Source organism: Coregonus lavaretus (assembly GCF_964263955.1).
Source record: "Coregonus lavaretus genome assembly, chromosome: 27".
Classification (NCBI taxonomy): Eukaryota; Metazoa; Chordata; class Actinopteri; order Salmoniformes; family Salmonidae; genus Coregonus; species Coregonus lavaretus.
This window is the reverse complement of record NC_140014.1, coordinates 25,004,969-25,030,809: the sequence shown is the minus strand read 5'-3', so window position 1 is coordinate 25,030,809 and position 25,841 is coordinate 25,004,969. Positions and strand designations below refer to the sequence as shown.

At 47.7% G+C, this 25,841-nt stretch overlaps 1 protein-coding gene across 1 annotated transcript in view; it reads right to left on the bottom strand.

Annotated features, from left to right (window-relative positions):
* The window catches only part of LOC311102645 (voltage-gated delayed rectifier potassium channel KCNH5-like), a gene marked incomplete at both ends in the record, with an annotated part of 153,578 nt that overhangs the window by 76,344 nt on the left and 51,393 nt on the right, over positions 1-25,841 (bottom strand). Inside the window, one exon of the mRNA XM_084144008.1 lies at positions 1,621-2,050. Within this exon, the coding sequence (XP_084000134.1) occupies positions 1,621-2,050 (430 nt within the window). The remainder of the gene's footprint in view (positions 1-1,620; positions 2,051-25,841) is intronic.

Genomic DNA, 25,841 nt, shown 5'->3' with positions numbered 1-25,841 from the left:
ACTGTTCGGTAGCCCAATAGGAGAGCATCGGAGCCCAAAGAGGGAGCAGCCAGGAAAGCCCTATGATTGACGGGGAGTGCTGTTTCTGTTCTGCCTGGAGGGGAGCCTGCCATGGCCCAGGGGATGGTGACCCGGTGTGTCCACTAGAGGTGGCCTAGAGCCCATTGGCGGGTGTATTGTCCTGGCCCTAAGTTGCGGTTGATGCCAGAGGGGGAGCTATGGGAAACCCTAGCATCTGGATGGGGTACATTCCAAAATTGCCGGTACATCATGGTATCACAGCTCGGTACATCAGGGTAATTAAACTCAAGATTTCAAGACCATTTACTTTATTTGCAGTAACCATCTTTCTTTGTCTCGCTACCACCCGTTCGAGACAGGAGAAGGGGGAGGAAATGTGAAGGAGTAAGCGCTTCACCAAAATGACTTTTTTTAAGTTAATGCATTTATTGCTTATTTATTGGATGAAACTAGTTGAATGCAGAATCCCTATGTTAACCATTAATCATTCCATGCGATACTATAGCTACATGGTAAATTGCGCCTCTGTGTTAATTGGTTCTGTATCCTGATTGGCTAGTTAATTGAGTGGCTGTTTCAACACCTGTGTGGTCTTTTTGACCTAATTATTGAAGGAACTGCTTTTTACAGCAGGTGTCATTGGTTGAGAGATCTGTATGTATGTAAGGGTTTTAGCCACAGTTTAGTTCAGTTTAGCCTTCAGTTTAGTACCTTTTTTACTTGGTTTATCCTGCCTTTCTATAAGAAATTAAGCATTTTTGCACATTTTCCTTCTTAGTCTGTTTTAAAAGCATTTTAAAGTAGGCCAGCTCTTTTATACACTCCATGCCAACATTTTCAGCTATGCACAGACTTCACTTACAGGGAAACACTTATTTTCTGTGTTTATTGGCTAGCCTCACTCTGACAGTCTACAGAATCAGATTGGCACAGTGTGAGCCCATGACTATTACAGGACACAACAGGACAGCACAACCCAGAGGACTTGCAGATAGAGAAGCCACAAATACCATCAGATCTGTTTACAGTAGTGGGCCAATGCATTCTCTACAGTGTGTTTCTCTACAGTATGTTTCTCTTTATTTGAGTAGCCTATCCTTATCTCACTTTGTTGCGCAGATTGCCACTCAGATTATTCAGACAGATGATACGGAGTATTGTCATTAATCACAAGTGTCATCGCTCAATATTGTAATCATGGAGATCTATTCTCTCCACTCTAGAACTGAGACAATAAACCTAAAATAATTTTGCTGATATCGTTCATTACGATAAGTAGCCTATACTAGAGAAATGTGAAGTTTGAAATTAAATAAATATATGGGTGATTGTTAATGGGTGATTAATATGGGTGATTGTTAATGGGACAATTGATGACTACAAAGTAGAAGATTAAAGGGTAATAAAAAACAAAGTGGTGCACATTAATGTAAAACTCGTTATCGCATCAATTCAGGCAATTTATTGCGATATGGATTGTTTTCCATTTCGCCCAGCCAGCTCTACTCTCTACTATTAGAAATCTCCCTGGAACAGCTGCGGACCCAACCACCAACCAACACCATGGAGAAGATAAAACAACAATGCCCAGATACTTACATCCCACCATCATCATGGCCACAGAGAAGATCTTCTCTCCGTCCGTGGTGGGGGCGATGTTGCCAAACCCGATGGTGGTCAGACTGGTCATGGTGAAGTACAGAGAGGTGATGTACAGAGAGTCTTTCCCAGGGCCACCCTCCCATTGGCCCGAGCCACTGGCGTTGTAGCAGTACGGAGAGCCGAGGTTGATGGCTAACTGATAGAGCCAGCTGTCCGTCTTGATGGTGTTGGTAACCTCGTCGATGACCTCGTAGTCTCCAATGCTGTACCAGATGCAGGCCAGCCAGTGGGCCACCAGGCCAAACACACACACCAGTAGGACCAGTACAGCTGCTCCATACTCCAGGTAGTGGTCCAGTTTACGGGCTACCCGGCCCAGACGCAGCAGTCGCACCACCTTCAGAGAGCTGAACAGACTGCTAATACCCTGGAGGAGACAGAGCGGGAACAGGGGACATGATAAAGGGTTAGTTGGGGTCAGGGTCATTGGGCAAAACTACATGGTACAGTATGTGTTGACATGTAGCACTAACCCCTCGGCCCTCAAATTAGTATGATGTAATCAACCAAACTGGACCTGGGGAACAAAAACATGGATTCATTTCCATCTCAATGAATGTAATCTGAATAATGCTAAACAACGTTTTTTGAGTGGAGCTGAAGTAGTCATAATTGCAGCTTTCCCACTACTTTATAAAACAGAATACATTGCCTCATAAAAACAGAATGCAGCTATAATTTAGGCTCCATATCTCACTTCACACAAAAATGATGTCTCCGAATCAAACAGCTTGTTAGTTATTCAGCGTTTTATCCCCTCTCATGTAAGCGACGCACGTTCTCCAAAGTCCTTGTGTACTGTCTCTGTAATAACACGACTTTCCCAGAGAGAGGACACAAAAGCAATTGGCTGAGAAAACAAGCAGACAACAAACAAAAGGATTCTGCTAATATGGAAAAGAGGAAAAAAACTCTAGTAGCCTGCAGAGCCGCCAACTTGGGCTCCCGATCTCTGTGGCCGACATAAGACGTTCAAGCGTGTTATCCCTCGCAAGGCTGCCGGTCCAGACAGCCTGGTGAAGAAGGCACAAACTCAGGAGGCTGAATACATTTGGCTTGGCACCTAAGACCCTCACAAACTTCTACAGAAGCACCATCGAGAGCATTCTGCTGGGCTGCATCACCACCTGGTACGGAAACTGCACCTCCTGCAACTGCAGGGTTCTCCAGTGGGTGGTGCGGTCAGCCCAGCACATCACCGGGGGCACACTGCCTGCCCTCCAGGACATCTACAGCACCCGGTGTCACAGAAAGGCCAAGAAGATCATCAAGGACCTCAGCCACACAAGCCACAACTTGTTCACCCCACTACCATCTAGAAGGCGAAGGCAGTACAGGTGCATCAAAGCTGGGACCGAGAGACTGAAAACGCCATCAGATTGTTAAAGTCATCACTAGCCGGCTACCACCCGGTACTCTACCCTGCACCTTAGAGACTGCTGTCATTGAACACTGGTCACTTTAATAATGTTTACATACTGTTTTACCCACAATATATGAATTTACTGTATTCTAGTCCTATATAACTACTGCTCATCCTATATAACTACTGCTGTAGACACATTTCTATTCATATACTGTCCATATTGTCTATACACACCATTTATATATAGTGTATACACTGAGTGTACAACACATTAGGAACACCTTCCTAATATTGAGTTGCAACCCTTAAGACAGTTGAGACATGGATTGTGTATGTGTGCCATTCACAGGGTGAATGCGCAAGACAAAATATTTAAGTGCCTTTGAACGGGGTATGGTAGTAGGTGCCAGGTGCACCAGTTTGAGTGTCAAGAACTGCAACGCTGCTGAGTTTTTCACACTCAACAGTTTCCTGTGTGTATCAAGAATGGTACACCACCCAAAGGACATCCAGTCAACTTGAGATGACTGTGTTGTTGGTTAAGGGCTTGTAAGTAAGCATTTCACTGTAAGGTTGTATTTGGCGCATGTGGCAAATAACATTTGATTTTATTTAATTTTGATTGGAGTTAACATGGGATAGCATCCCTGTGGAACGCTTTCGATACCTTGTAGTCCAGGTCCCAATGAATTGAGGCTGTTCTGAGGGCAAACGGGGATGCAACTCAATATTAGGAAGGTGTTCCAAATTTTTGGTGCACTCAGTGCAACTCCTTTCCTCTCCAGCAAAGACTTGCCAACCCCTGACGCAGTTACGCTTGTTCACGCTTGTTCATGCTGCTCGTTCACGCCACGCTGCTCGTTGGTAAGTGAATGCTCCTGCTACTTCTTTCTCCTGAATTTGTTGACTGGTGTTTTGGCTCACTGCCCCTCAATTTACTGATTGCTTCTACAGCATCAACTTGCGAGTTGGTCATCTCCCGCTCGTATATTGTATGTGCTGCCAGGATCCATACAGTGTAAGGGTTGGTGTGAGGTGTGACCCATGTGCGGTGCAGGATAGACAGTAGGCAGTAGGCAGAGATGGTGAAACAAGGATCTTTACTGGTGGTCCCGAAGCAAGGATACAAAACAACAGACTTAACACGATAAAAGAAAGGTGGAGCAAATAAGTCTCCAAAAACAGGCTGACAGCCAAAAATACGAAATAGTAACAGGGAGAAAACTTCTCGAGTACCTGTACATACTTCTCCAATCAGACACTGATTAGTACTGCTGAGCATAGAGAAACTAGCAGAGAAAACTGAGCAAGGGAACACAGGAAAGTGAGGGCATAAATACAGATAGACACAGGTGACACCAATGGGATAATGATTGGTCCAGACTGTGAGTAAGGAGGTGCCTAAGGTTGTCGGAGGATGACACCTAGTGGGTCACTCCGGAACTGCGACCCCCTCCTACAGCATACAGTGAGCAAGTCCTCCGCTTTCTCTCTGTTTGCCGTACTGGTGTGTGACTCAAGTGTGTGTTGCTCTTGTGTTTGCCATTTCACAGGCTGTGCTTGTTTTAGGAGGTGGGGTGCGGGATGTATTTGCGAACCCACTGTAGCTTATAGAACACTTTTAGTAAACTCCTGTCAAGAAGAGAGACACAGAAGTCCTGTTAGCCTAGCTAGCTTAGCTAGTCTGTAGTTTCAAATGGAGGTCGCTAATGAACGGTTTCAACACTGCAGGAGCTGTATTTATTTTTGCTCTATTCCAGGACTATGTGGACCGTCCGGACTTTAAATGTAGCAATTGTTTGCTCGCAGAGGACTACAGAGGCAAAATGGCTACTCTTAGCAAACAAGTAGTGAACTTACACAAGCTACTGGGGAATCCACGTCCGAATGCTTTCTCTTTTTCTTCTACTCCAGTAGCTGGACGCCGCTCTGACCTGATGGGAGTGTCGCCGCCGTGTCGTCTCTCCACAACCGACTGGCCGGTGCTCTGCAGGGATCCCTCCCCAAAGGGGTTTCCCCCTTCCCTGGAAAATGGAATTAGTAGAATGCTTCTGGATGACTTAATGGATGTACCTATTCTTGACCCTAATAAAAAGCGTGAGCTGGCGCAAACCCAGAGACGTTTATTTTGCGTAGAGGTGCTGACTGTAAGCTATAAAAAATATATAAAGAGAGTCGTACACTCTATATATAAACTCACAGTAATTTATTGGGTAAATCTATTAATTATTGAACCTGCCAACCTGCCAACCTGCCATGGAGGCACGTCACCCCCCAATGTTAGTCACTTGCCGTGGAAGCGGCCTTTGACAATTGGGGCCTCTTTGGCGGTGAGAAGCCCGGACCGGATACAGACTTCAAACAGCTTCGCCGCCCTGGATCCAGAGGTTCTGGCGCCTTCACCCCTGGGGGCTTCCGGTTCGAGATTGGATCCTGAGGTACCTGCGCCTTCTTCCGGTGACTTATATGGTGAATGAGGCTTCGTTGATTATGGGAGGCTCAAACCAGGTGCCAAGAGTTGCAGGTGTGTGAGATTCCACCTCTCGCAGGTCCTCGTTGTCTTAGGCAGCTCTATGGTAAGAAACGTCTCAGTTCTGGAGCAAAAACCCTGTGCTACCCCGGGGCTCGAATACAGGATATTACTAGGCTGTTCTCCACTGTTCTACGTCAGCACACGGAGATTGATGCTTTTATAGTCATATAGGATTTAATGGCATTAGGAATGTTAGCTTGGAATGGCTGAAACAGGATTTTGAAGAATTGATTGGGTCTCTGCTGGATACCAAAAAATGGCCTATCATTTTTGTCCCTGTTCCCTCGCTGGGTCAAGGTAGTGAATGTTTTAGCAGGCTACTTGCACTTCACAACTAGCTACGTGACTACTGCAGCTCCTTGGAGGTAACTTTTGTAGACAACTTTAAAACCTTTTGGAAGCAGAGGGTGCTCTCTAAGGAGGATGGGATCCACCCTAATCATTTGGGTGCCTGGATCCTGTCCAAACACTACAAGGCAGCACTGAGGCAATGACTGATCAAATCAAGCTCCTCAAAGGTATTTACTTCCATTAAATCGCAGCGATATCGTTCCGCCAGTTTCCCATGTTGATAGGGGTATTGTAAATAGTAATTCTATGCCTGTTAATTTAATTTCCATTAACAGCTCTGTTAGCTCCTGTAAGGAACCCATTGTTAGCTCCACCTATGCTATTATTAGTTTTATATCAAGCTATCATTTTGCTACATGTACTCATAAGCATAGGGGTATTGTCAATAGTAATATTGTGCACATTTACCTGAATTCTACGATTAGCTCTGAAACTTTGAATCCAATCAGAAAGCCTTTTGTGGCTAGCTCATCCAGTTCTATTGACTCTTGTGTCACCATGGATACTCCTGCTGCTTTCAAATCTCGCAGGGGGCTTGGACTGTTACATATAAATGCAGTGGTGGAAAAAGTACCCAATTGTCATACTTGAGTCAAAGTAAAGATACCTTAATAGAAAATGACTCAAGTAAAAGTGAAAGTCACCCAGTAAAATACTACTCGAGTAAAAGTCTAAAAGTATTTGGTTTTAAATATACTTAAGTATCAAAAGGGAATGTAATTGCTCAAATATACTTAAGTATCAAAGTAAAAGTATAAATCATTATATTAAGCAAACCAGATGGCACATACGGATAGCCAGGGGCATTCTCCAAAACTCAGACATAATTTACAAACGAAGCATTCGTGCTTAGTGAGTCCGCCAGATAAGAGGAAGTAGGAATAACCAGTGATGTTCTTGTCACGATCGTTGAATTGAGTAGACCAAGGCGCAGCGTGATGAACGAACATACTTTATTAATCGAATGATAAACACGAACAATAACCAAAACAACAAACGATACGTGCAGTCCTACGGTTTAAAACAACCGACACGGAACAAACCAAACGGAAACAAGATCCCACAACTCTTGTGGGAAAACAGCCTCTATAAATATGGCTCCCAATCAGAGACAACCAGCAACAGCTGACACTCGTTGCCTCTGATTGGGAACCACTCTGGCCAACACAGAAATACACTACATAGAATATACACACCCTGGCTCAACATATAGAGTCCCCAGAGCCAGGGTGTGACAGTACCCCCCCCTAAAGGCGCGGACTGCGACCGCGCCTAAACATAAAAAAACCAGGGGAGGGCTGGGTGGGCATTCCTCCTCGGAGGCGGTTCCGGCTCCGGGCTAGACCACCACCCTTCAACCATCCCCCCGTGGCGCCCCTGGTCCGGTCTGGCCCCGCTGGCTGGAGCTGGACTGGACATCGTAGAAGCGGATTGCTTAGGCTCCGGTGTGGAGCAGCTGACCGGTACCTGACCAGGCACCGGTGACCCAGGCACGGGTTGTGCCGGACTGACGACGCACACCCCTGGCCTGGTGCGTGGAGCAGCTACGGGCCGGACCGGGCTGACGATGCGCACCCCTGGCTTGGTGCGTGGAGCAGCAACGGGCCGTACCGGGCTGACGATGCGCACCCCTGGCTTGGTGCGTGGAGCAGGAACGGACCGGGCTGACGATGCGCACCCCTGGCTTGGTGCGTGGAGCAGGAACGGGCCGGACCGGGCTGACGATGCGCACCCCTGGCTTGGTGCGTGGAGCAGGAACGGGCCGGACTGGGCTGACGACGCGCACCGTAGGCTTGGTGCGAGGAGCAGGAACAGGCCGGGCCGGGCTGGCGACGCACACCGTAGGCTTGGTGCGAGGAGCAGGAACAGGCCGGGCCGGGCTGGCGACGCACACCGTAGGCTTGGTGCGAGGAGCAGGAACAGGCCGGGCCGGGCTGGCGACGCGCACCGTAGGCTTGGTGCGAGGAGCAGGAACAGGCCGGGCCGGGCTGGCGACACGCACCGTAGGCTTGGTGCGAGGAGCAGGAACAGGCCGGGCCGGGCTGACGACTCACACCGTAGGCTTGGTGCGGGGAGCAGGAACAGGCCGGGCCAGGCTGACGACTCGCACCGTAGGCTTGGTGCGAGGAGCAGGAACAGGCCGGGCCGGGCTGGCGACGCACACCGTAGGCTTGGTGCGAGGAGCAGGAACAGGCCGGGCCGGGCTGGCGACGCGCACCGTAGGCTTGGTGCGAGGAGCAGGAACAGGCCGGGCCGGGCTGACGACTCGCACCGTAGGCTTGGTGCGGGGAGCAGGAACAGGCCGGGCCGGGCTGGCGACGCGCACCGTAGGCTTGGTGCGAGGAGCAGGAACAGGCCGGGCCGGGCTGACGACTCGCACCGTAGGCTTGGTGCGGGGAGCAGGAACAGGCTGGGCCGGGCTGACGACTCGCACCGTAGGCTTGGTGCGAGGGGCAGGAACAGGCCGGGCCGGGCTGACGACTCGCACCGTAGGCTTGGTGCGGGGAGCAGGAACAGGCCGGGCCGGGCTGACGACTCGCACCGTAGGCTTGGTGCGAGGAGCAGGAACAGGCCGGGCCGGGCTGGCGACGCACACCGTAGGCTTGGTGCGAGGAGCAGGAACAGGCCGGGCCGGGCTGGCGACGCGCACCGTAGGCTTGGTGCGAGGAGCAGGAACAGGCCGGGCCGGGCTGACGACTCGCACCGTAGGCTTGGTGCGGGGAGCAGGAACAGGCCGGGCCGGGCTGGCGACGCGCACCGTAGGCTTGGTGCGAGGAGCAGGAACAGGCCGGGCCGGGCTGACGACTCGCACCGTAGGCTTGGTGCGGGGAGCAGGAACAGGCTGGGCCGGGCTGACGACTCGCACCGTAGGCTTGGTGCGAGGGGCAGGAACAGGCCGGGCCGGGCTGGCAACGCGCACCGTAGGCTTGGTGCGGGGAGCAGGAACAGGCCGGGCCGGGCTGGCGACGCGAACCGTAGGCTTGGTGCGAAGGGCAGGAACAGACCGGGCCGGGCTGGCGACGCACACCGTAGGCTTGGTGCGAGGAGCAGGAACAGGCCGGGCCGGGCTGGCGACGCGAACCGTAGGCTTGGTGCGAGGAACAGGAACAGGCCGGACCGTACTGGGAACACACACCACTGGCCTTAAACGGGGATCAGGAACGGGCCGGACCGGACTGGCAATACACCTCAGTACCTCTCGCCGTGCCTCTACAACTTCCTTCCCTCCTCTCACCAATGGCTCCCGTAACCCGGTGGCCTTCTCTCCTCGTCTCCCATTTCGCCCTGTGGCAGCCTCCTGCTGCCCAGTCGCTCATGCCGTGTGCCCCCCCGCTAAAATTTTTCTGGGGTTGCCTCTCGTCCGTCCGACGACGACACTGTTGACACCGTTGCTCCTCTCTAGCCAGGGCCTTAATCTTAGCCCATGGCCCCTTGCCCCCGAGCATGTCCTCCCAGGACCACGATTTGCCCACCTGGGCCATCGCCAACCTCTCCAGCTCCTTTCCCGGCGCTTCCTCCCATGTCCAGGCCGCCTGCTCCTGGATACGCTGCTTGGTCCTGGTATGGTGGGATCTTCTGTCACGATCGTTGAATTCAGTAGACCAAGGCGCAGCGTGATGAACGAACATACTTTATTAATCGAATGATAAACACGAACAATAACCAAAACAACAAACGATACGTGCAGTCCTACGGTTTAAAACAACCGACACGGAACAAACCAAACGGAAACAAGATCCCACAGGAAATCTTTGTGGGAAAACAGCCTCTATAAATATGGCTCCCAATCAGAGACAACCAGCAACAGCTGACACTCGTTGCCTCTGATTGGGAACCACTCTGGCCAACACAGAAATACACTACATAGAATATACACACCCTGGCTCAACATATAGAGTCCCCAGAGCCAGGGTGTGACAGTTCTCTTGATAAGTGTGTGAATTGGACCATTTTCCTGTCCTGCTAAGCATTCAAAATGTAACAACTTATTTTGGGTGTCAGGGAAAATGTATGGAGTAGAAAGTACATTATTGTGGTCCTCTGTAGCTCAATTGGTAGAGGATGGCGCTTGTAACGCCAGGGTAGTGGGTTCGATCCCCGGGACCACCCATACGTAAAAATGTATGCACACATGACTGTAAGTCGCTTTGGATAAAAGTGTCTGCTAAATGGCATATTATTATTATTATTATTATTTAAGAATGTAGTGAAGTAAAAGTAAAAGTTGTAAAATAGTAAATAAAGTAAAGTAAATATAGTAAAGTAAAGTACAGATACCCCCAAAAATGACTTAATTAGTACTTTAAAGTATTTTTACTTAAGTACTTTACACCACTGTATAAATGTGACTCTAGGAGTAGGCCGCACGTCACTACTTCACAGGAGAGGCATTTGAACGTAAGCATTTATTTCTTTATCAAAATGTGTTTTTTTGGCAGAAATGCCTTCTGGAACATGTGAACTTTCATATGCCTTAATAACAAACTTGTATGCCATCTGTAAATTAAATTATGAGTCTATTTGGTTTAGCCATGGAAAAAGACAGGGACCTACCCACTAATCATGATTGGATGAGACAATGGATGAGCTGGACATGCCGAGAGATGAGTTCGTATTGGTCTGCCATGTGGAATGCTTCTGCCTATAACATGAGCTACTCAGTATGTGTAAGTAATCCATTCTAACTCTGCTTTTTTTTAAAGATATCACAAAAAACTGTAACGAAGAAGTTGACCGAGTTTTGAAATCAGTGGAATGCCCGGTAGAAGCAGAGTAGGATAGCTAAGGAGATGGCGAAAATTCTGGTGTTTGATTGCAAATATGCTGATGGAGTCGAAAAGAGAACACGCAGAAGGCTGTTGTATAAAACACCTGTCTCCGGATTACATCTTCAAACTAAGGGCAACCATGGCATCCGTGACAGAGAGGGAGAAGCGTTCATCTATGTATACGGGTAACAGAGTCTAGCTAGCTAAATTTTAAGATGTTATATGTTTCTAATTTTGTCAGAAAGTTGTTTTCATTGCAAGTTAAAGCGTACTGTTAGCTAGCTAGCTAGCTAATGTTAGCTGGCTCGCTCGCTAGCTAACGTTACATGTATGATCTATGCAGCAATATTATTTGTATCTCATAAAGTGATTTGCATTGCTAGTTATAGCCTAATGTTAGCTAGCTAGCTAACATTGAACCTAGCTAGTTGGTTAAATGTAGTTACCTGTAGATTCATGCATGGTAGTAATGTTATGAGTTGGGATTATGGTTCATTGTTTAGCTAGATAGATAGCTACATCTCTAAACAAAAGACTCCACTATGCAAGTAACCATTTCACTGTACGGTTTACACCTTCTGTATCCTGTGCATGTGACAAAAACACTTTGATTTAATTTGATATAGTGTGTGTTTATCAGAGACGGTAATGCAAAGAACAACATGACCTGCACCAAAGTCAAATTAGGATATAACGTTAGGCCAACGAGACAGTGTCCAAGTAAAAAAAAATTCAGGTAGAATGGCCTGCTTTTATTTCATCACACTCACAACCATAAGCTATTTTCTGTAATTAGCACACCAGTTATTCTATTTTGGACCACCATGCAGCCTGTCGTTTTTGTGTTTATACTTTTTCATAACGACGACAAGTTTGATGTCGGATGACAACAACAACTGTCTACAGACATGTCGATAGACTTAGTATAAACCATCCTTTAGTCTTAAAATCTTTGGTTGTTTAGCACATAGCCTCACATGTGAATCCTTAAAAAGATGGTTCGCGCTAAGGCTTAAGAGGGTGTGAACGATGCCGAATGGATGTAGACAAAGAAGAGTTCTCCAGTAGGTGTACCAAAACCTTCAAGGGCCATTTTCTCAAAAGTGGGGTTACAAGTTTATTAACTTTCAAAGCAGAATTACTTTCCCATTGTTCCTCAACTGTCATGTATGATATACAATTTTCTAGTCTCTACTTTTATCCAATGTAAAAAGCACTGTTTCAAATTTTGCTACATAGTAGCGAATCCAGGTGGTCGGTCACAAATGTGCGAAGCCTGATGTCTAAACTGGACATTCTGGATGTCTGGGTGCGTGACACTAGCCCAGACATTCTGGTTATCTCAGAGACCTGGCTGAATAGTTCAATTATGGATAAGGACGCTGCCATTGCAGACTACAACATTTTAGAGGTGATAGACAAAAAAAAAAAGGGAAGGGTGGCTATTTATGTAAGATCTTCTGTTATGGTATTATACTCTCTTAGCAACTCTGTCCCAAAAATATGTGAGCTCTTGGTTATAAAAGTGTCCATAGGACAAAATATACATATTTATTGCAGAGGTCTACCCCCCCTGTTGGTATAATTGTTTTATTATTTAAAACCCTTTCTGGTACAGTACATTGGAAAAGTATTCATCCCCCTTGGCGTTTTTCCTATTTTGTTATATTTCAACCTGTAATTTACATGGATTTTTATTTGGATTCCATGTAATGGACATACACAAAATAGTCAAAATTGGTGAAGTGAAATGAAAAAAATTACTTGTTTCAAATAATTCCAAAAAAAAAATAACGGCAAATTGGTGCGTGCATACGTATTCACCCCCTTTGCTATGAAGCCCCTAAATAAGATCTGGTGCAACCAATTACCTTCAGAAGTCACATAATTAGTTAAATAAAGTCCACCTGTGTGTAATCTAAGTTTCACATGATCTCAGTATATACAGTGAGGGAAAAAAGTATTTGATCCCCTGCTGATTTTGTACGTTTTCCCACTGACAAAGAAATGATCAGTCTTTAATTTTAATGGTAGGTTTATTTGAACAGTGAGAGACAGAATAACAACAAAAAAATCCAAAAAAACGTATGTCAAAAATGTTATAAATTGATTTGCATTTTAATGAGGGAAATAAGTATTTGACCCCCTCTCAATCAGAAAGATTTCTGGCTCCCAGGTGTCTTTTACACAGGTATCGAGCTGAGATTAGGAGCACACTCTTAAAGGGAGTGCTCCTAATCTCAGCTTGTTACCGGTATAAAAGACACCTGTCCACAGAAGCAATCAATCAATCAGATTCCAAACTCTCCACCATGGCCAAGACCAAAGAGCTCTCCAAGGATGTCAGGGACAAGATTGTAGACCTACACAAGGCTGGAATGGGCTACAAGACCATCGCCAAGCAGCTTGGTGAGAAGGTGACAACAGTTGGTGCGATTATTCGCAAATGGAAGAAACACAAAAGCCCAGAACTACACGGGAGGATCTTGTCAATGATCTCAAGGCAGCTGGGACGATAGTCACCAAGAAAACAATTGGTAACACATTACGCCGTGAAGGACTGAAATCCTGCAGCGCCCGCAAGGTCCCCCTGCTCAAGAAAGCACATATACAGGGCCGTCTGAAGTTTGCCAATTAACATCTGAATGATTCAGAGGAGAACTGGGTGAAAGTGTTGTGGTCAGATGAGACCAAAATGGAGCTCTTTGGCTTCAACTTAACTCGCCGTGTTTGGAAGAGGAGGAATGTTGCCTATGACCCCAAGAACACCATCCCCACCGTCAAACATGGAGGTGGAAACATTATGCTTTGGGGGTGTTTTTCTGCTAAGGGGACAGGACAACTTCACCGCATCAAAGGGACGATGGACGGGGCCATGTACTGTCAAATCTTGGGTGAGAACCTCCTTCCCTCAGCCAGGGCATTGAAAATGGGTCGTGGATGGGTATTCCAGCATGACAATGACCCAAAACACACGGCCAAGGCAACAAAGGAGTGGCTCAAGAAGAAGCACATTAAGGTCCTGGAGTGGCCTAGCCAGTCTCCAGACCTTAATCCCATAGAAAATCTGTGGAGGGAGCTGAAGGTTCGAGTTGCCAAACGTCAGCCTCGAAACCTTAATGACTTGGAGAAGATCTGCAAAGTGGAGTGGGACAAAATCCCTCCTGAGATGTGTGCAAACCTGGTGGCCAACTACAAGAAACGTCTGACCTCTGTGATTGCCAACAAGGGTTTTGCCACCAAGTACTAAGTCATTTTTTGCAGAGGGGTCAAATACTTATTTCGCTAATTAAAATGCAAATCAATTTATAACATTTTTGACATGCGTTTTTCTGTTGTTTTTTTGTTGTTATTCTGTCTCTCACTGTTCAAATAAACCTACCATTAAAATTATAGACTGATCACCCCGCTCCTCCGCACACTCCACTGGCTTCCAGTTGAAGCTCGCATCTGCTACAAGACCATGGTGCTTGCCTACGGAGCTGTGAGGGGAACGGCACCTCCGTACCTTCAGGCTCTGATCAGTCCCTACACCCAAACGAGGGCATTGCGTTCATCCACCTCTGGCCTGCTGGCTCCCCTACCTCTGCGGAAGCACAGTTCCCGCTCAACCCAGTCAAAACTGTTCGCTGCTCTGGCACCCCAATGGTGGAATAAGCTCCCTCACGACGCCAGGACAGCGGAGTCACTCACCACCTTCCGGAGACATTTGAAACCCCACCTCTTTAAGGAATACCTGGGATAGGACAAAGTAATCCTTCTAACCCCCCTTACCCCACCCCCCAAAAAAATAAAAAAAATAAAACATTGTAAAGTGGTTATCCCACTGGCTATAAGGTGAATGCACCAATTTGTAAGTCGCTCTGGATAGGAGTGTCTGCTAAATGACGTAAATGTAAAATGTAATCATGTCTTTGTCAGTGGGCAAACGTACAAAATCAGCAGGGGATCAAATACTTTTTTCCCTCACTGTATACACCTTTTCTTATCCACTCCCTCTGATTGCTGATTGCGACTATGACGGAATCATTGCACGGAGCGCGTTTCTTCACGAAACTGGATCTCAGGGGCGCATATAACTTGGTGCGCATTAGGGAGGGCGATGAATGGAAGACAGCATTTAGTACCACCTCGGGTCATTACGAGTATCTCGTCATGCCATACGGGTTGATGAATGCTCCTTCAGTCTTCCAATCCTTCGTGGATGAGATCTTCCGGGACATGCAGGGGCAAGGTGTGGTCGTGTACATTGATGACATTCTGGTGTACTCTTCTACCCGAGCCGAGCATGTAGCCCTGGTGCGCCGAGTGTTGAGGAGGCTGTTGGAGCACGACCTGTATGTCAAGGCAGAGAAATGTCTGTTTTTCCAGGAGTCGGTCTCCTTTTTGGGTTATCAGTTGTCTGTGTCAGGGGTGAAGATGGAGGTTGACCGGGTGTCAGCCGTGCGTAATTGGCAAACTCCAACCACTGTTAAAGAGGTGCAGCAGTTTTTGGGGTTTGCAAATTACTACCGGAGGTTTATCCGGGGTTTTGGACAGGTGGCAGCTCCCATAACTTCTCTGTTGAAGGGGGGTCCGGTGCGTTTGCAGTGGTCAGCCGAGGCGGACAGGGCTTTTGGGAGACTGAAGGACCTGTTTACTTTGGCTCCGGTGCTGGCGCATCCGGATCCCGCTTTACCATTTCAGGTAGAGGTTGACGCGTCAGAGGCCGGTATTGGGGCCGTACTTTCGCAACGGTCAGGCATGCCACCTAAACTCCGCCCCTGTGCTTTTTACTCCAAAAAGCTCAGCCCGGCGGAGCGAAATTATGACGTAGGGGACAGGGAGCTGTTAGCCGTGGTACAGGCCCTAAAGGTGTGGAGGCATTGGCTTGAGGGGGCTCAACACCCTTTTCTCATTTTGACTGACCACCGTAACCTGGAGTACATCCGGGCAGCTAGGAGATTGAACCCTCGCCAGGCGCGGTGGAACATGTTTCTAGCCCGGTTCGTATTTAAGATCACGTACATCCCTGGGTCCCAGAACGGTAAGGCAGACGCGCTGTCTCGGCGGTATGACACGGAGGAGAGGTCCGTTAAGCCCACTCCCATACTGCCAGAATCTTGTCTGGTGGCACCGGGAGTGTGGGAGGTCGATGCTGAAATCGAGCGGGCGTTGCGTACCGACCCTAGTCCTCCACAGTGCCCGGTGGGTCGGACGTACGTTCCGCTCGAGGTTCGGGATCGACTGATATATTGGGCTCACACGTCACCCTCCTCTGGACATCCTGGTATTGGCCGGACTGTGCACTGCCTTAGCGCTAAGTACTGGTGGCCAACGTTAGCCAGGGATGTGAGGGTTTATGTCTCCTCCTGCTCGGTGTGCGCCCAGTGTAAGGCGCCTAGACACCTGCCCAGGGGAAAGTTACAACCCCTGCCCGTTCCACAACGACCATGGTCTCACCTCTCGGTGGATTTCGTCACAGACCTTCCCCCCTCGCAGGGGAATACTACTATACTGGTCGTTGTGGATCGGTTCTCTAAGGCCTGTCGTCTGCTCCCAATGCCGGGTCTTCCTACTGCCCTACAGACCGCCGAAGCACTATTCACCCACGTTTTTCGGCACTACGGGGTACCCAAGAATATAGTGTCTGATCGAGGTCCCCAGTTCACCTCCAGAGTCTGGAGAGCGTTTATGGAGCGGTTGGGGGTCTCGGTGAGCCTGACCTCGGGTTACCACCCGGAGAGCTAAGGTGCAGGTGGAACGTGTGAACCAGGATGTGTGTAGGTTTCTTAGATCATATTGCCAGGGCCGGCCGGAGGAGTGGGCGAGGTATGTTCCCTGGGCAGAGATGGCCCAGAACTCTCTCCGCCACTCCTCAACCAATCTAACCCCTTTCCAATGTGTGTTAGGTTACCAGCCGGTTCTGGCACCGTGGCAGCAGAGCCAGATCGAGGCTCCTGCGGTGGATGAGTGGGTGCGGCGCTCGGAGGAGACGTAGAACGCTGCACACGTCCACCTGCAGCAGGCCATCCGTCGTCAGAAAGCGAGCGCCGATCTCCACCGCAGTGAGGGGCCGGTGTACGCACCTGGTGATCGAGTCTGGCTCTCTACCAGAAACCTACCCCTCCGCCTGCCCTGCCGGAAACTGGGTCGGCCGTTTGTGGGGCCTTTTAAAGTCCTGAGAAGATTGAACGAGGTGTGTTACAGGTTACAACTGCCTAGTGATTATCGTATTAACCCCTCGTTCCATGTGTCTCTTCTCAGGCCAGTGGTAGCTGGTCCACTCCAGGACGATGAGATCAGAGAGACTCCTCCGCCCCCACTGGACATCGAGGGGGCTCCGGCGTACACAGTTCGGTCCATCTTGGATTCGAGACGTCGGATGGGGGGTCTCCAATATCTCGTGGAGTGGGAGGGGTACGGCCCGGAGGAACGGTGCTGGGTGCCGTGGAGGGACATCCTAGACCCGTCTCTCCTGACAGAGTTCCACCGTGGTCAACCCACGCGCCCTGCTCCGCATCCTCCTGGTCGTCCCCGAGGCCGGGGTCGGCGCACGGCTGGTACGGTCCGTCAAGGGGGGGGGTACTGTCACGGTTTTGGCCGAGGCTGCTCCTCCTCCTTGCTCGGGCAGGCTTCGGCGGTCGTCGTCCCCGGAGTACTAGCTGCCACCGTTGTATGTTATCGATGTTCGTTTGGTTTTGTCTTTATTGTACACCTGTTTCCATTTGGGTTGATTATGTCCACTATAAGTTTCTCATTTTGTTAGTCGTGTGTTGTGTGTTATTGTTCGCCTGTCATCAGGTGCGGCTCGTCTTTTGTATGTTGTATTTCCTGTCGTCGCACTGTACTGTTTTCGTGCGCCTTGGATTACTTGTGTATTGCGCATTGTTGCGCATAGTCCGCCTCCTATTTTTGTTGAGGCCAGAGTTTGGATTTATTTGTTCGTGTTCAGTAAAGTCGATTGGACTTAGCTTCTGTGTCCTGCGTGTGACTCCTCCACCACATCCACATCAGCCACTGTGACACCCGGAGTCTGCAACACCACAAAGCAAGGGGCACCACCAAGCAAGCGGCACCATGAAGACCAAGGAGCGCTCCAAACAGGTCAGGGACAAAGTTGTGGAGAAGTACAGATCAGGGTTGGGTTATAAAAAAATATCTGAAACATTGAACATCCCACAGAGCACCATTAAATCCATTATAAAAAAATGGGAAAGAATATGTCACCACAACAAACCTGTCAAGAGAGGGCCGCCCACCAAAACTCACGGACCAGGCAAGGAGGGCATTAATCAGAGAGGCAACAAAGACACCAAAGATAACCCTGAAGGAGCTGAAAAGCTCCACAACGGAGATTTGAGTATCTGTCCATAGGACCACTTAAGCCGCACACTCCACAGAGCTGGGCTTTACGGAAGAGTGGCCAGAAAAAAGCCATTGCTTAAAGAAAAAAATAAGCAAATCAAATCAAATCTAATTTTATTGGCCACATGCGCCGAATACAACAGGTGCAGACATTACAGTGAAATGCTTACTTACAGCCCTAAACCAACAGTGCATTTATTTTTAATAAAAAAGTAAAATAAAATAACAACAAAAAAGTGTTGAGAAAAAAAAGAGCAGAAGTAAAATAAAATAACAGTAGGGAGGCTATATATACAGGGGGGTACCGGTGCAGAGTCAATGTGCGGGGGCACCGGCTAGTTGAGGTAGTTGAAGTAATACGTACATGTGGGTAGAGTTAAAGTGACTATGCATGAATAATTAACAGAGTAGCAGCAGCGTAAAAAGATGGGGTGGGGGGGGCAGTGCAAATAGTCCGGGTAGCCATGATTAGCTGTTCAGGAGTCTTATGGCTTGGGGGTAGAAGCTGTTGAGAAGTCTTTTGGACCTAGACTTGGCACTCCGGTACCGCTTGCCATGCGGTAGCAGAGAGAACAGTCTATGACTAGGGTGGCTGGAGTCTTTGACAATTTTGAGGGCCTTCCTCTGACACCGCCTGGTATAGAGGTCCTGGATGGCAGGAAGCTTGGCCCCAGTGATGTACTGGGCCGTACGCACTACCCTCTGTAGTGCCTTGCGGTCGGAGGCCAAGCAGTTGCCATACCAGGCAGTGATGCAACCAGTCAGGATGCTCTCGATGGTGCAGCTGTAGAATTTTTTGAGGATCTGAGGACCCATGCCAAATCTTTTCAGTCTCCTGAGGGGGAATAGGCTTTGTCGTGCCCTCTTCACGACTGCCTTGGTGTGTTTGCACCATGATAGTTTGTTGGTGATGTGGACACCAAGGAACTTGAAGCTCTCAACCTGTTCCACTACAGCCCCATCGATGAGAATGGGGGCGTGCTCAGTCCTCTTTTTTTTCCTGTAGTCCACAATCATCTCCTTTGTCTTGGTCACGTTGAGGGAGAGGTTGTTATCCTGGCACCACACGGCCAGGTCTCTGACCTACTCCCTATAGGCTGTCTCATCATTGTCGGTGATCAGGCCTACCACTGTTGTGTCGTCGGCAAACTTAATGATGGTGTTGGAGTCGTGCCTGGCCATGCAGTCATGGGTGAACAGGGAGTACAGGAGGGGACTGAGCACGCACCCCTGAGGGGCCCCCGTGTTGAGGATCAGTGTGGCAGATGTGTTGTTACCTACCCTTACCACCTGGGGGCGGCCCGTCAGGAAGTCCAAGATCCAGTTGCAGAGGGAGGTGTTTAGTCCCAGGATCCTTAGCTTAGTGATGAGCTTTGAGGGCACTATGGTGTTGAATGCTGAGCTGTAGTCAATGAATAGCATTCTCACGTAGGTGTTCCTCTTGTCCAGGTGGGAAAGGGCAGTGTGGAGTGCAATAGAGATTGCATCATCTGTGGACCTGTTGGGGCGGTATGCAAATTGGAGTGGGTCTAGGGTTTCTGGGATAATGGTGTTGATGTGAGCCATTACCAGCCTTTCAAAGCACTTCATGGCTACAGACGTCAGTGCTACGGGTCGGTAGTCATTTAGGCAGGTTATCTTAGTGTCCTTGGGCACGGGGACTATGGTGGTCTGCTTGAAACATGTTGGTATTACAGACTCAGTCAGGGACATGTTGAAAATGTCAGTGAAGACACTTGCCAGTTGGTCAGCACATGCTCGGAGTACACGTCCTGGTAATCCGTCTGGCCCTGCGGCCTTGTGAATGTTGACCTGCTTAAAAGTCTTACTCACATCGGCTACGGAGAGCGTGATCACATAGTCATCCGGAACAGCTGGTGCTCTCATGCATGCTTCAGTGTTGCTTGCCTCGAAGCGAGCATAGAATTGGTTTAGCTCTTCTGGTAGGCTTGTGTCACTGGGAAGCTCGCGGCTGTGCTTCCCTTTGTAGTCTGTAATAGTTTTCAAGCCCTGCCACATCCGACGAGCGTCAGAGCCGGTGTAGTACGATTCAATCTTAGTCCTGTATTGACTCTTTGCCTGTTTGATGGTTCGGAGGGCATAGTGGGATTTCTTATAAGCGTCCGGGTTAGAGTCCCGCTCCTTGAAAGCGGCAGCTCTACCCTTTAGCTCAGTGTGGATGTTTCCTGTAATCCATGGCTTCTGGTTGGGGTATGTACATACGGTCACTGTGGCGACGACATCATCGATGCACTTATTAATGAAGCCAGTGACTGATGTGGTGTACTCCTCAATGCTATCTGAAGAATCCCGGAACATATTCCAGTCTGTGCTAGCAAAACCGTCCTGTAGCTTAGCATCTGCGTCATCTGACCACTTTTTTATTAACCGAGTCACTGGTGCTTCCTGCTTTAGTTTTTGCTTATAAGCAGGAATCAGGAGGATAGAGTTATGGTCAGATTTGCCAAATGGAGGGCGAGGGAGAGCTTTGTATGCGTCTCTGTGTGTGGAGTAAAGGTGGTCTAGAGTTTTTTTTCCCTCTGGTTGCACATTTAACATGCTGGTAGAAATTAGGTAGAACGGATTTAAGTTTCCCTGCATTAAAGTCCCCGGCCACTAGGAGCGCTGCCTCTGGATGTGCGTTTTCCTGTTGACTTATGGCCTTATACAGCTCATTCAGTGCAATCTTAATGCCAGCATTGGTTTGTGGTGGTAAATAGACAGCTATGAAAAATATAGATGAAAACTCTCTTGGTAAATAGTATGGTCTACAGCTTATCATAAGATACTCTACCTCAGGCGAGCAAAACCTCGAGATCCTTAGTATTTCATTTTGTGCACCAGCTGTTGTTTACAAATATACACAGACCGCCACCCCTTGTCTTACCGGAGTCAGCCGTTCTATCCTGCCAATGTAGCGTATAGCCCGCTAGCTGTATGTTATCCATGTCATCGTTCAGCCACGACTCGGTGAAACATAAGATATTACAGTTTTTAATGTCCCGTTGGTAGGATAACCGTAATCTTAGGTCATCCAATTTATTGGAGATTGGCTAATAGGATTGATGGGAGCGGCACTTTACTCGCTCGCCGTCGGATCCTTACAAGGCACCCCGACCTACGTCCACGATATCTCTGTCTCTTCCTCATGCGAATGACAGGGATTTGGGCCTTGTCGGATGTCTGTAGGATATCCTTCGCGGCCGCCTCGTTGAAGAAAAATTATTCGTCCAATACGAGGTGAGTGAATTTGGTGTTTGCAAAAGGCATGTGGGAGACTCTCCAAACATATGGAAGAAGGTACTCTGGTCAGATGAGAGCTTTTTGGCCATCAAGGAACACGCTATGTCTGGCGCAAACCCAACACCTCTCATCGGCAGGGACTGGGAAACTTGTCAGAATTGAAGGTATGGTGGATGGCGCTAAATACAGGGAAATTCTTGAGGGAAAACTGAGATATTTGAGACTGGGACGGAGGTTCACCTTCCAGCAGGACAATGACCCTAAGCATACTGCTAAAGCAACACTCTAGTGGTTTAAGGGGAAACATTTAAATGTCTTGGAATGGCCTAGTCAAAGCCCAGACCTCAATCCAATTGAGAATCTGTGGTATGACTTAAAGATTGCTATACACCAGCGGAACCCATCCAACTTGAAGGAGCTGGAGCAGTTTTGCCTTGAAGAATGGGCAAGAATCCCAGTGGCTAGATGTGCCAAGCTTATAGAGACATACCCCAAGAGACTTGCAGCTGTAATTGCTGCAAAAGGTGGCTCTACAAAGTATTGACTTTGGGGGTGTGAATAGTTATGCACGCTCAAGTTCTGTTTTTTTGTCTTATTTCTTGTTTGTTTCACAATAAAAAATATTTTGCATCTTCAAAGTGGTAGGCATGTTGTTTAAAATCAATTGATACAAACCCCCCAAAACTCAATTTTAATTCCAGGTTGTAAGGCAACAAAATAGGAAAAATGCCAAGGGGGGGGGGGGAATACTTTCGCAAGCCACTGTATATACATATATATATATATATACATACACAACACTGGTCAAAAGTTTTAGAACACCTACTCATTCACAGGTTTTTCTTTATTTTTACTATTTTCTACATTGTAGAATAATAGTGAAGACATTAAAATTATGAAATAATACACATGGAATCATGTAGTAACCAAAAAAGTTAAGCAAATATATTTTATATGAGATTCTTCAAAGTAGCCACCCTTTGCCTTGACGACAGCTTTGCAAACTCTTGACATTCTCTCAACCAGGTTCATGATGTAGTCACCTGGAATGCATTTCAATTAACAGGTGTGCCTTGTTAAAAGTTAATTTGTGGAATTTCTTTCCTTCTTAATGCGTTTGAGCCAATCAGTTGTGTTGTGACAAGGTAGGGGTGGTATACAGACGATAGCCCTATTTGGTAAAAGACCAAGTCCAAATTATGGCAAGAACAGCTCAAATAAGCAAAGAGAAATGACCATCAAGCACTATGATGAAACTGGCTCTCATGAGGACCGCCACAGGAAAGGAAGACCCGGAGTTACCTCTGCTGCAGAGGATATGTTCATTAGAGTTAACTGCACCTCAGATTGCAGCCCAAATAAAAGTTCAAATAACAAGACACATTTCAACATCAACTGTTCAAAGGAGACTGTGTGAATCAGGTCATCATGGTCGAATTGCTGCAAAGAAACCACTACTAAAGGACACCAATAAGAAGAAGAGACCTGCTTAGGCCAAGAAACACGAGCAATAGAAATCTGTCCTTTTGTCTGATGAGTCCAAATTAGAGATTTTTGGTTCCAACCACTGTGTCATTGTGAGACACAGAGTAGGTGAATGGATGATCTCTGCAAGTGTGGTTCCCACCATGAAGCATGGAGGAGGAGGTGTGATGGTGTGGGGGTGCTTTGCTGGTGACACTGTCTGTGATTTATTTAGAATTCAAGGCACACTTAACCAGCATGGCTACCACAGCATTCTGCAGCGATACGCCATCCCATCTGGTTTGCGCTTAGTGGGACTATCATTTGTTTTTCATCAGGATAATGACCCAAAACACACCTCCAGTCTGTGTAAGGGCTATTTGACCAAGAAGGAGAGTGATGGAGTGCTCCATCAGATGACCTGGCCGCCACAATCAGCTGACCTCAACCCAATTGAGATAGTTTGGGATCAGTTGGACTGCAGAGTGAAGGAAAAGTAGCCAACAAGTGCTCAGCATATGTGGGAACTCCTTCAAGACTGTTGGAAAAGCATTCCTCATGAAGCTGGTTGAGAGAATGCCAAGAGTGTGCAAAGCTGTCATCAAGGCAAAGGGTGGCTACTTCGAAGAATCTCAAATATATTTTGATTTATTTAACACTTTTTTAGTTACTACATGATTCCATATGTGTTATTTCATAGTTTTGATGTGTTCACTATTATTCTACAATGTAGAAAATAGTAAAAATAAAGAAAAACCCTTGAATGAGTAGGTGTGTCAACTTTTGACTGGTGCTGTATATGTAGGCCTAAAGGCTGAGACAATAAGAAGACACAGTGGCATAATAAATTCAACCACACCTTTGTTTCATCACAAAACCGGATAGCAACCTATGTCCAGTGAAGTCCATAAAGCATATTGCATGTAACAGACAGTTACATGACCTACAGCAAGTAATGTTTCCGACATTTTCGAACCACTGAACAACTATTGATTTAGAACCACAGAGAGTTACTGCAAGTCGCAAAGAAAACAGGACCTGCCTCCACTATTCCAGCACCATTTCAACTTCAACATTTCAACATCATCAAATCACCTCTGCTTAGTCTAATACAGCGACAACTAAAATATACCAAATACAATTTAGTAGAATATACTTAAGCTAAATATGATGTGGCTGTCCATGTTTCTGATTTCTGTGTGTGTGCGTTCGTGCAAATAGAAAAACATGTTGACTCACCCTACTAGTAGAGAAATGCCAATGCCATCCTCCTCTCTTTCATGTTGACGAAATGGTATATCACTCTGTCATACAGTACATTTACATTTACATTTTAGTCATTTAGCAGACGCTCTTATCCAGAGCGACTTACAGTTAGTGCATACATATTTTTTTATTTTTCATACCCCCTGTGGGAAACGAACCCACAACCCAGGCGTTGCAAACGCCATGCTCTATCTACTGAGCTACATCCCTGCCGGCCATTAGGCTACCTGGCTAAAAGGCTTGGTTGCAAGCCTAACTTCCATTCATGGCAAACGTTAGCTAGTTAACATTAGCCTTCTACATCTAGCTACATATTGAACTTCCATACTCTCAGGCCAGGGGCTCAACAATGTATTCTGGTTGGATCAGAATCGCCATTATAATCCTTGGCCAGTACGGAGAATGAAATATAACTAGAAGTCCAAATTCCTATCTCCATCCATGGCTAATTTAAGAAAGGGCCCATTTTAGCTAGCCAGCTAGCCACTGGATGACAACAACACAACGAGATGCAACAATTCAAGTTTTTCTGTCAATGATGTACGCTCTCAATGCGATTTGATAGGAGTGACGCCAAAATCCAAGCTGGCTTCCCTTGACACTTTTTTTGGTGCGCCAGGACCATTCACAGTTGAGCACGCTCAGTTTAGCTCAACGCTGATTGACAAATGTTTAATACTTTTTTATCAAGGGAGGCCAAATGCTTGCTGGCTTCCCTTGCATTCAATGCTACGGGCGGCAACAATGTCATGCTCGTTTGGACCAGACAGCATCAGATAGATGGATTACATGTAGAGAGTCAGAGGGGCACTGTTTCACTCGCTCAGAGGCTTTCTCCTGTGAGATACATTCAGACTCTTGCGAATTGAAATAAAATTATGAAACACAGAGAGACGGAAGATAAATTATGTTATGTATACATTTGTTTAAAAAAAAAGTCAATTCTTTGGATTTCTTGGCGCCATGAATACACACCACTGGAGAAATGGAGGGTGGATAGAGTCAGGTGGTGTACCCCTGGCCTTAGGCTGTGTATGCCCCTTTAGGAGCAACATTAGACTAGACTTCAGGACATAGCGTGCAGTTCATCAAATTGATAGAAAATTGACACCATGATCTTTATCATTAGTTTAAGATTCAAAGCTTTTAACTGAAGAAATGGCGCTAGGCTAATGCTAACCCAAATCCCTAAAGCCGGCCTTAGCACTAGGCTAATTTTAACCCAAAACCTTCACAGTCAGCCTGAGTGGGTCCTAATAATGCTAACCTAAGCCCCCACAGTGCTGAGGGAGAGGCTCCCCTGGGTCTGTCAGATTGATCACCAGGTGGCGAATCGCATCTCTGCATGTCTGGCAGACATATCAGTATGGATGACGGATCACCACCTCAAGCTGAACCCTGGCAAGACGGAGCTGCTCTTCCTCCCCGGGAAGGACTGCCCGTTCCATGATCTCGCCATCACGGTAGACAACTCCGCTGTGTCCTCCTCCCAGAGTGCGAAGAGCCTAGGCGTGACCCTGGACAACACCCTGTCGTTCTCCGCCAACATCAAGGCGGTGACCCGCTCCTGCAGGTTCATGCTCTACAACATTCGGAGAGTGCGACCCTGCCTTACACAGGAAGCGGCGCAGGTCCTGGTCCAGGCACTTGTCATCTCCCGTCTGGACTACTGCAACTCGCTGTTGGCTGGGCTCCCTGCCTGTGCCATTAAACCCCTACAACTCATCCAGAATGCCGCAGCCCGTCTGGTGTTCAACCTTCCCAAGTTCTCTCACGTCACCCCCCTCCTCCGCACACTCCACTGGCTTCCAATTGAAGC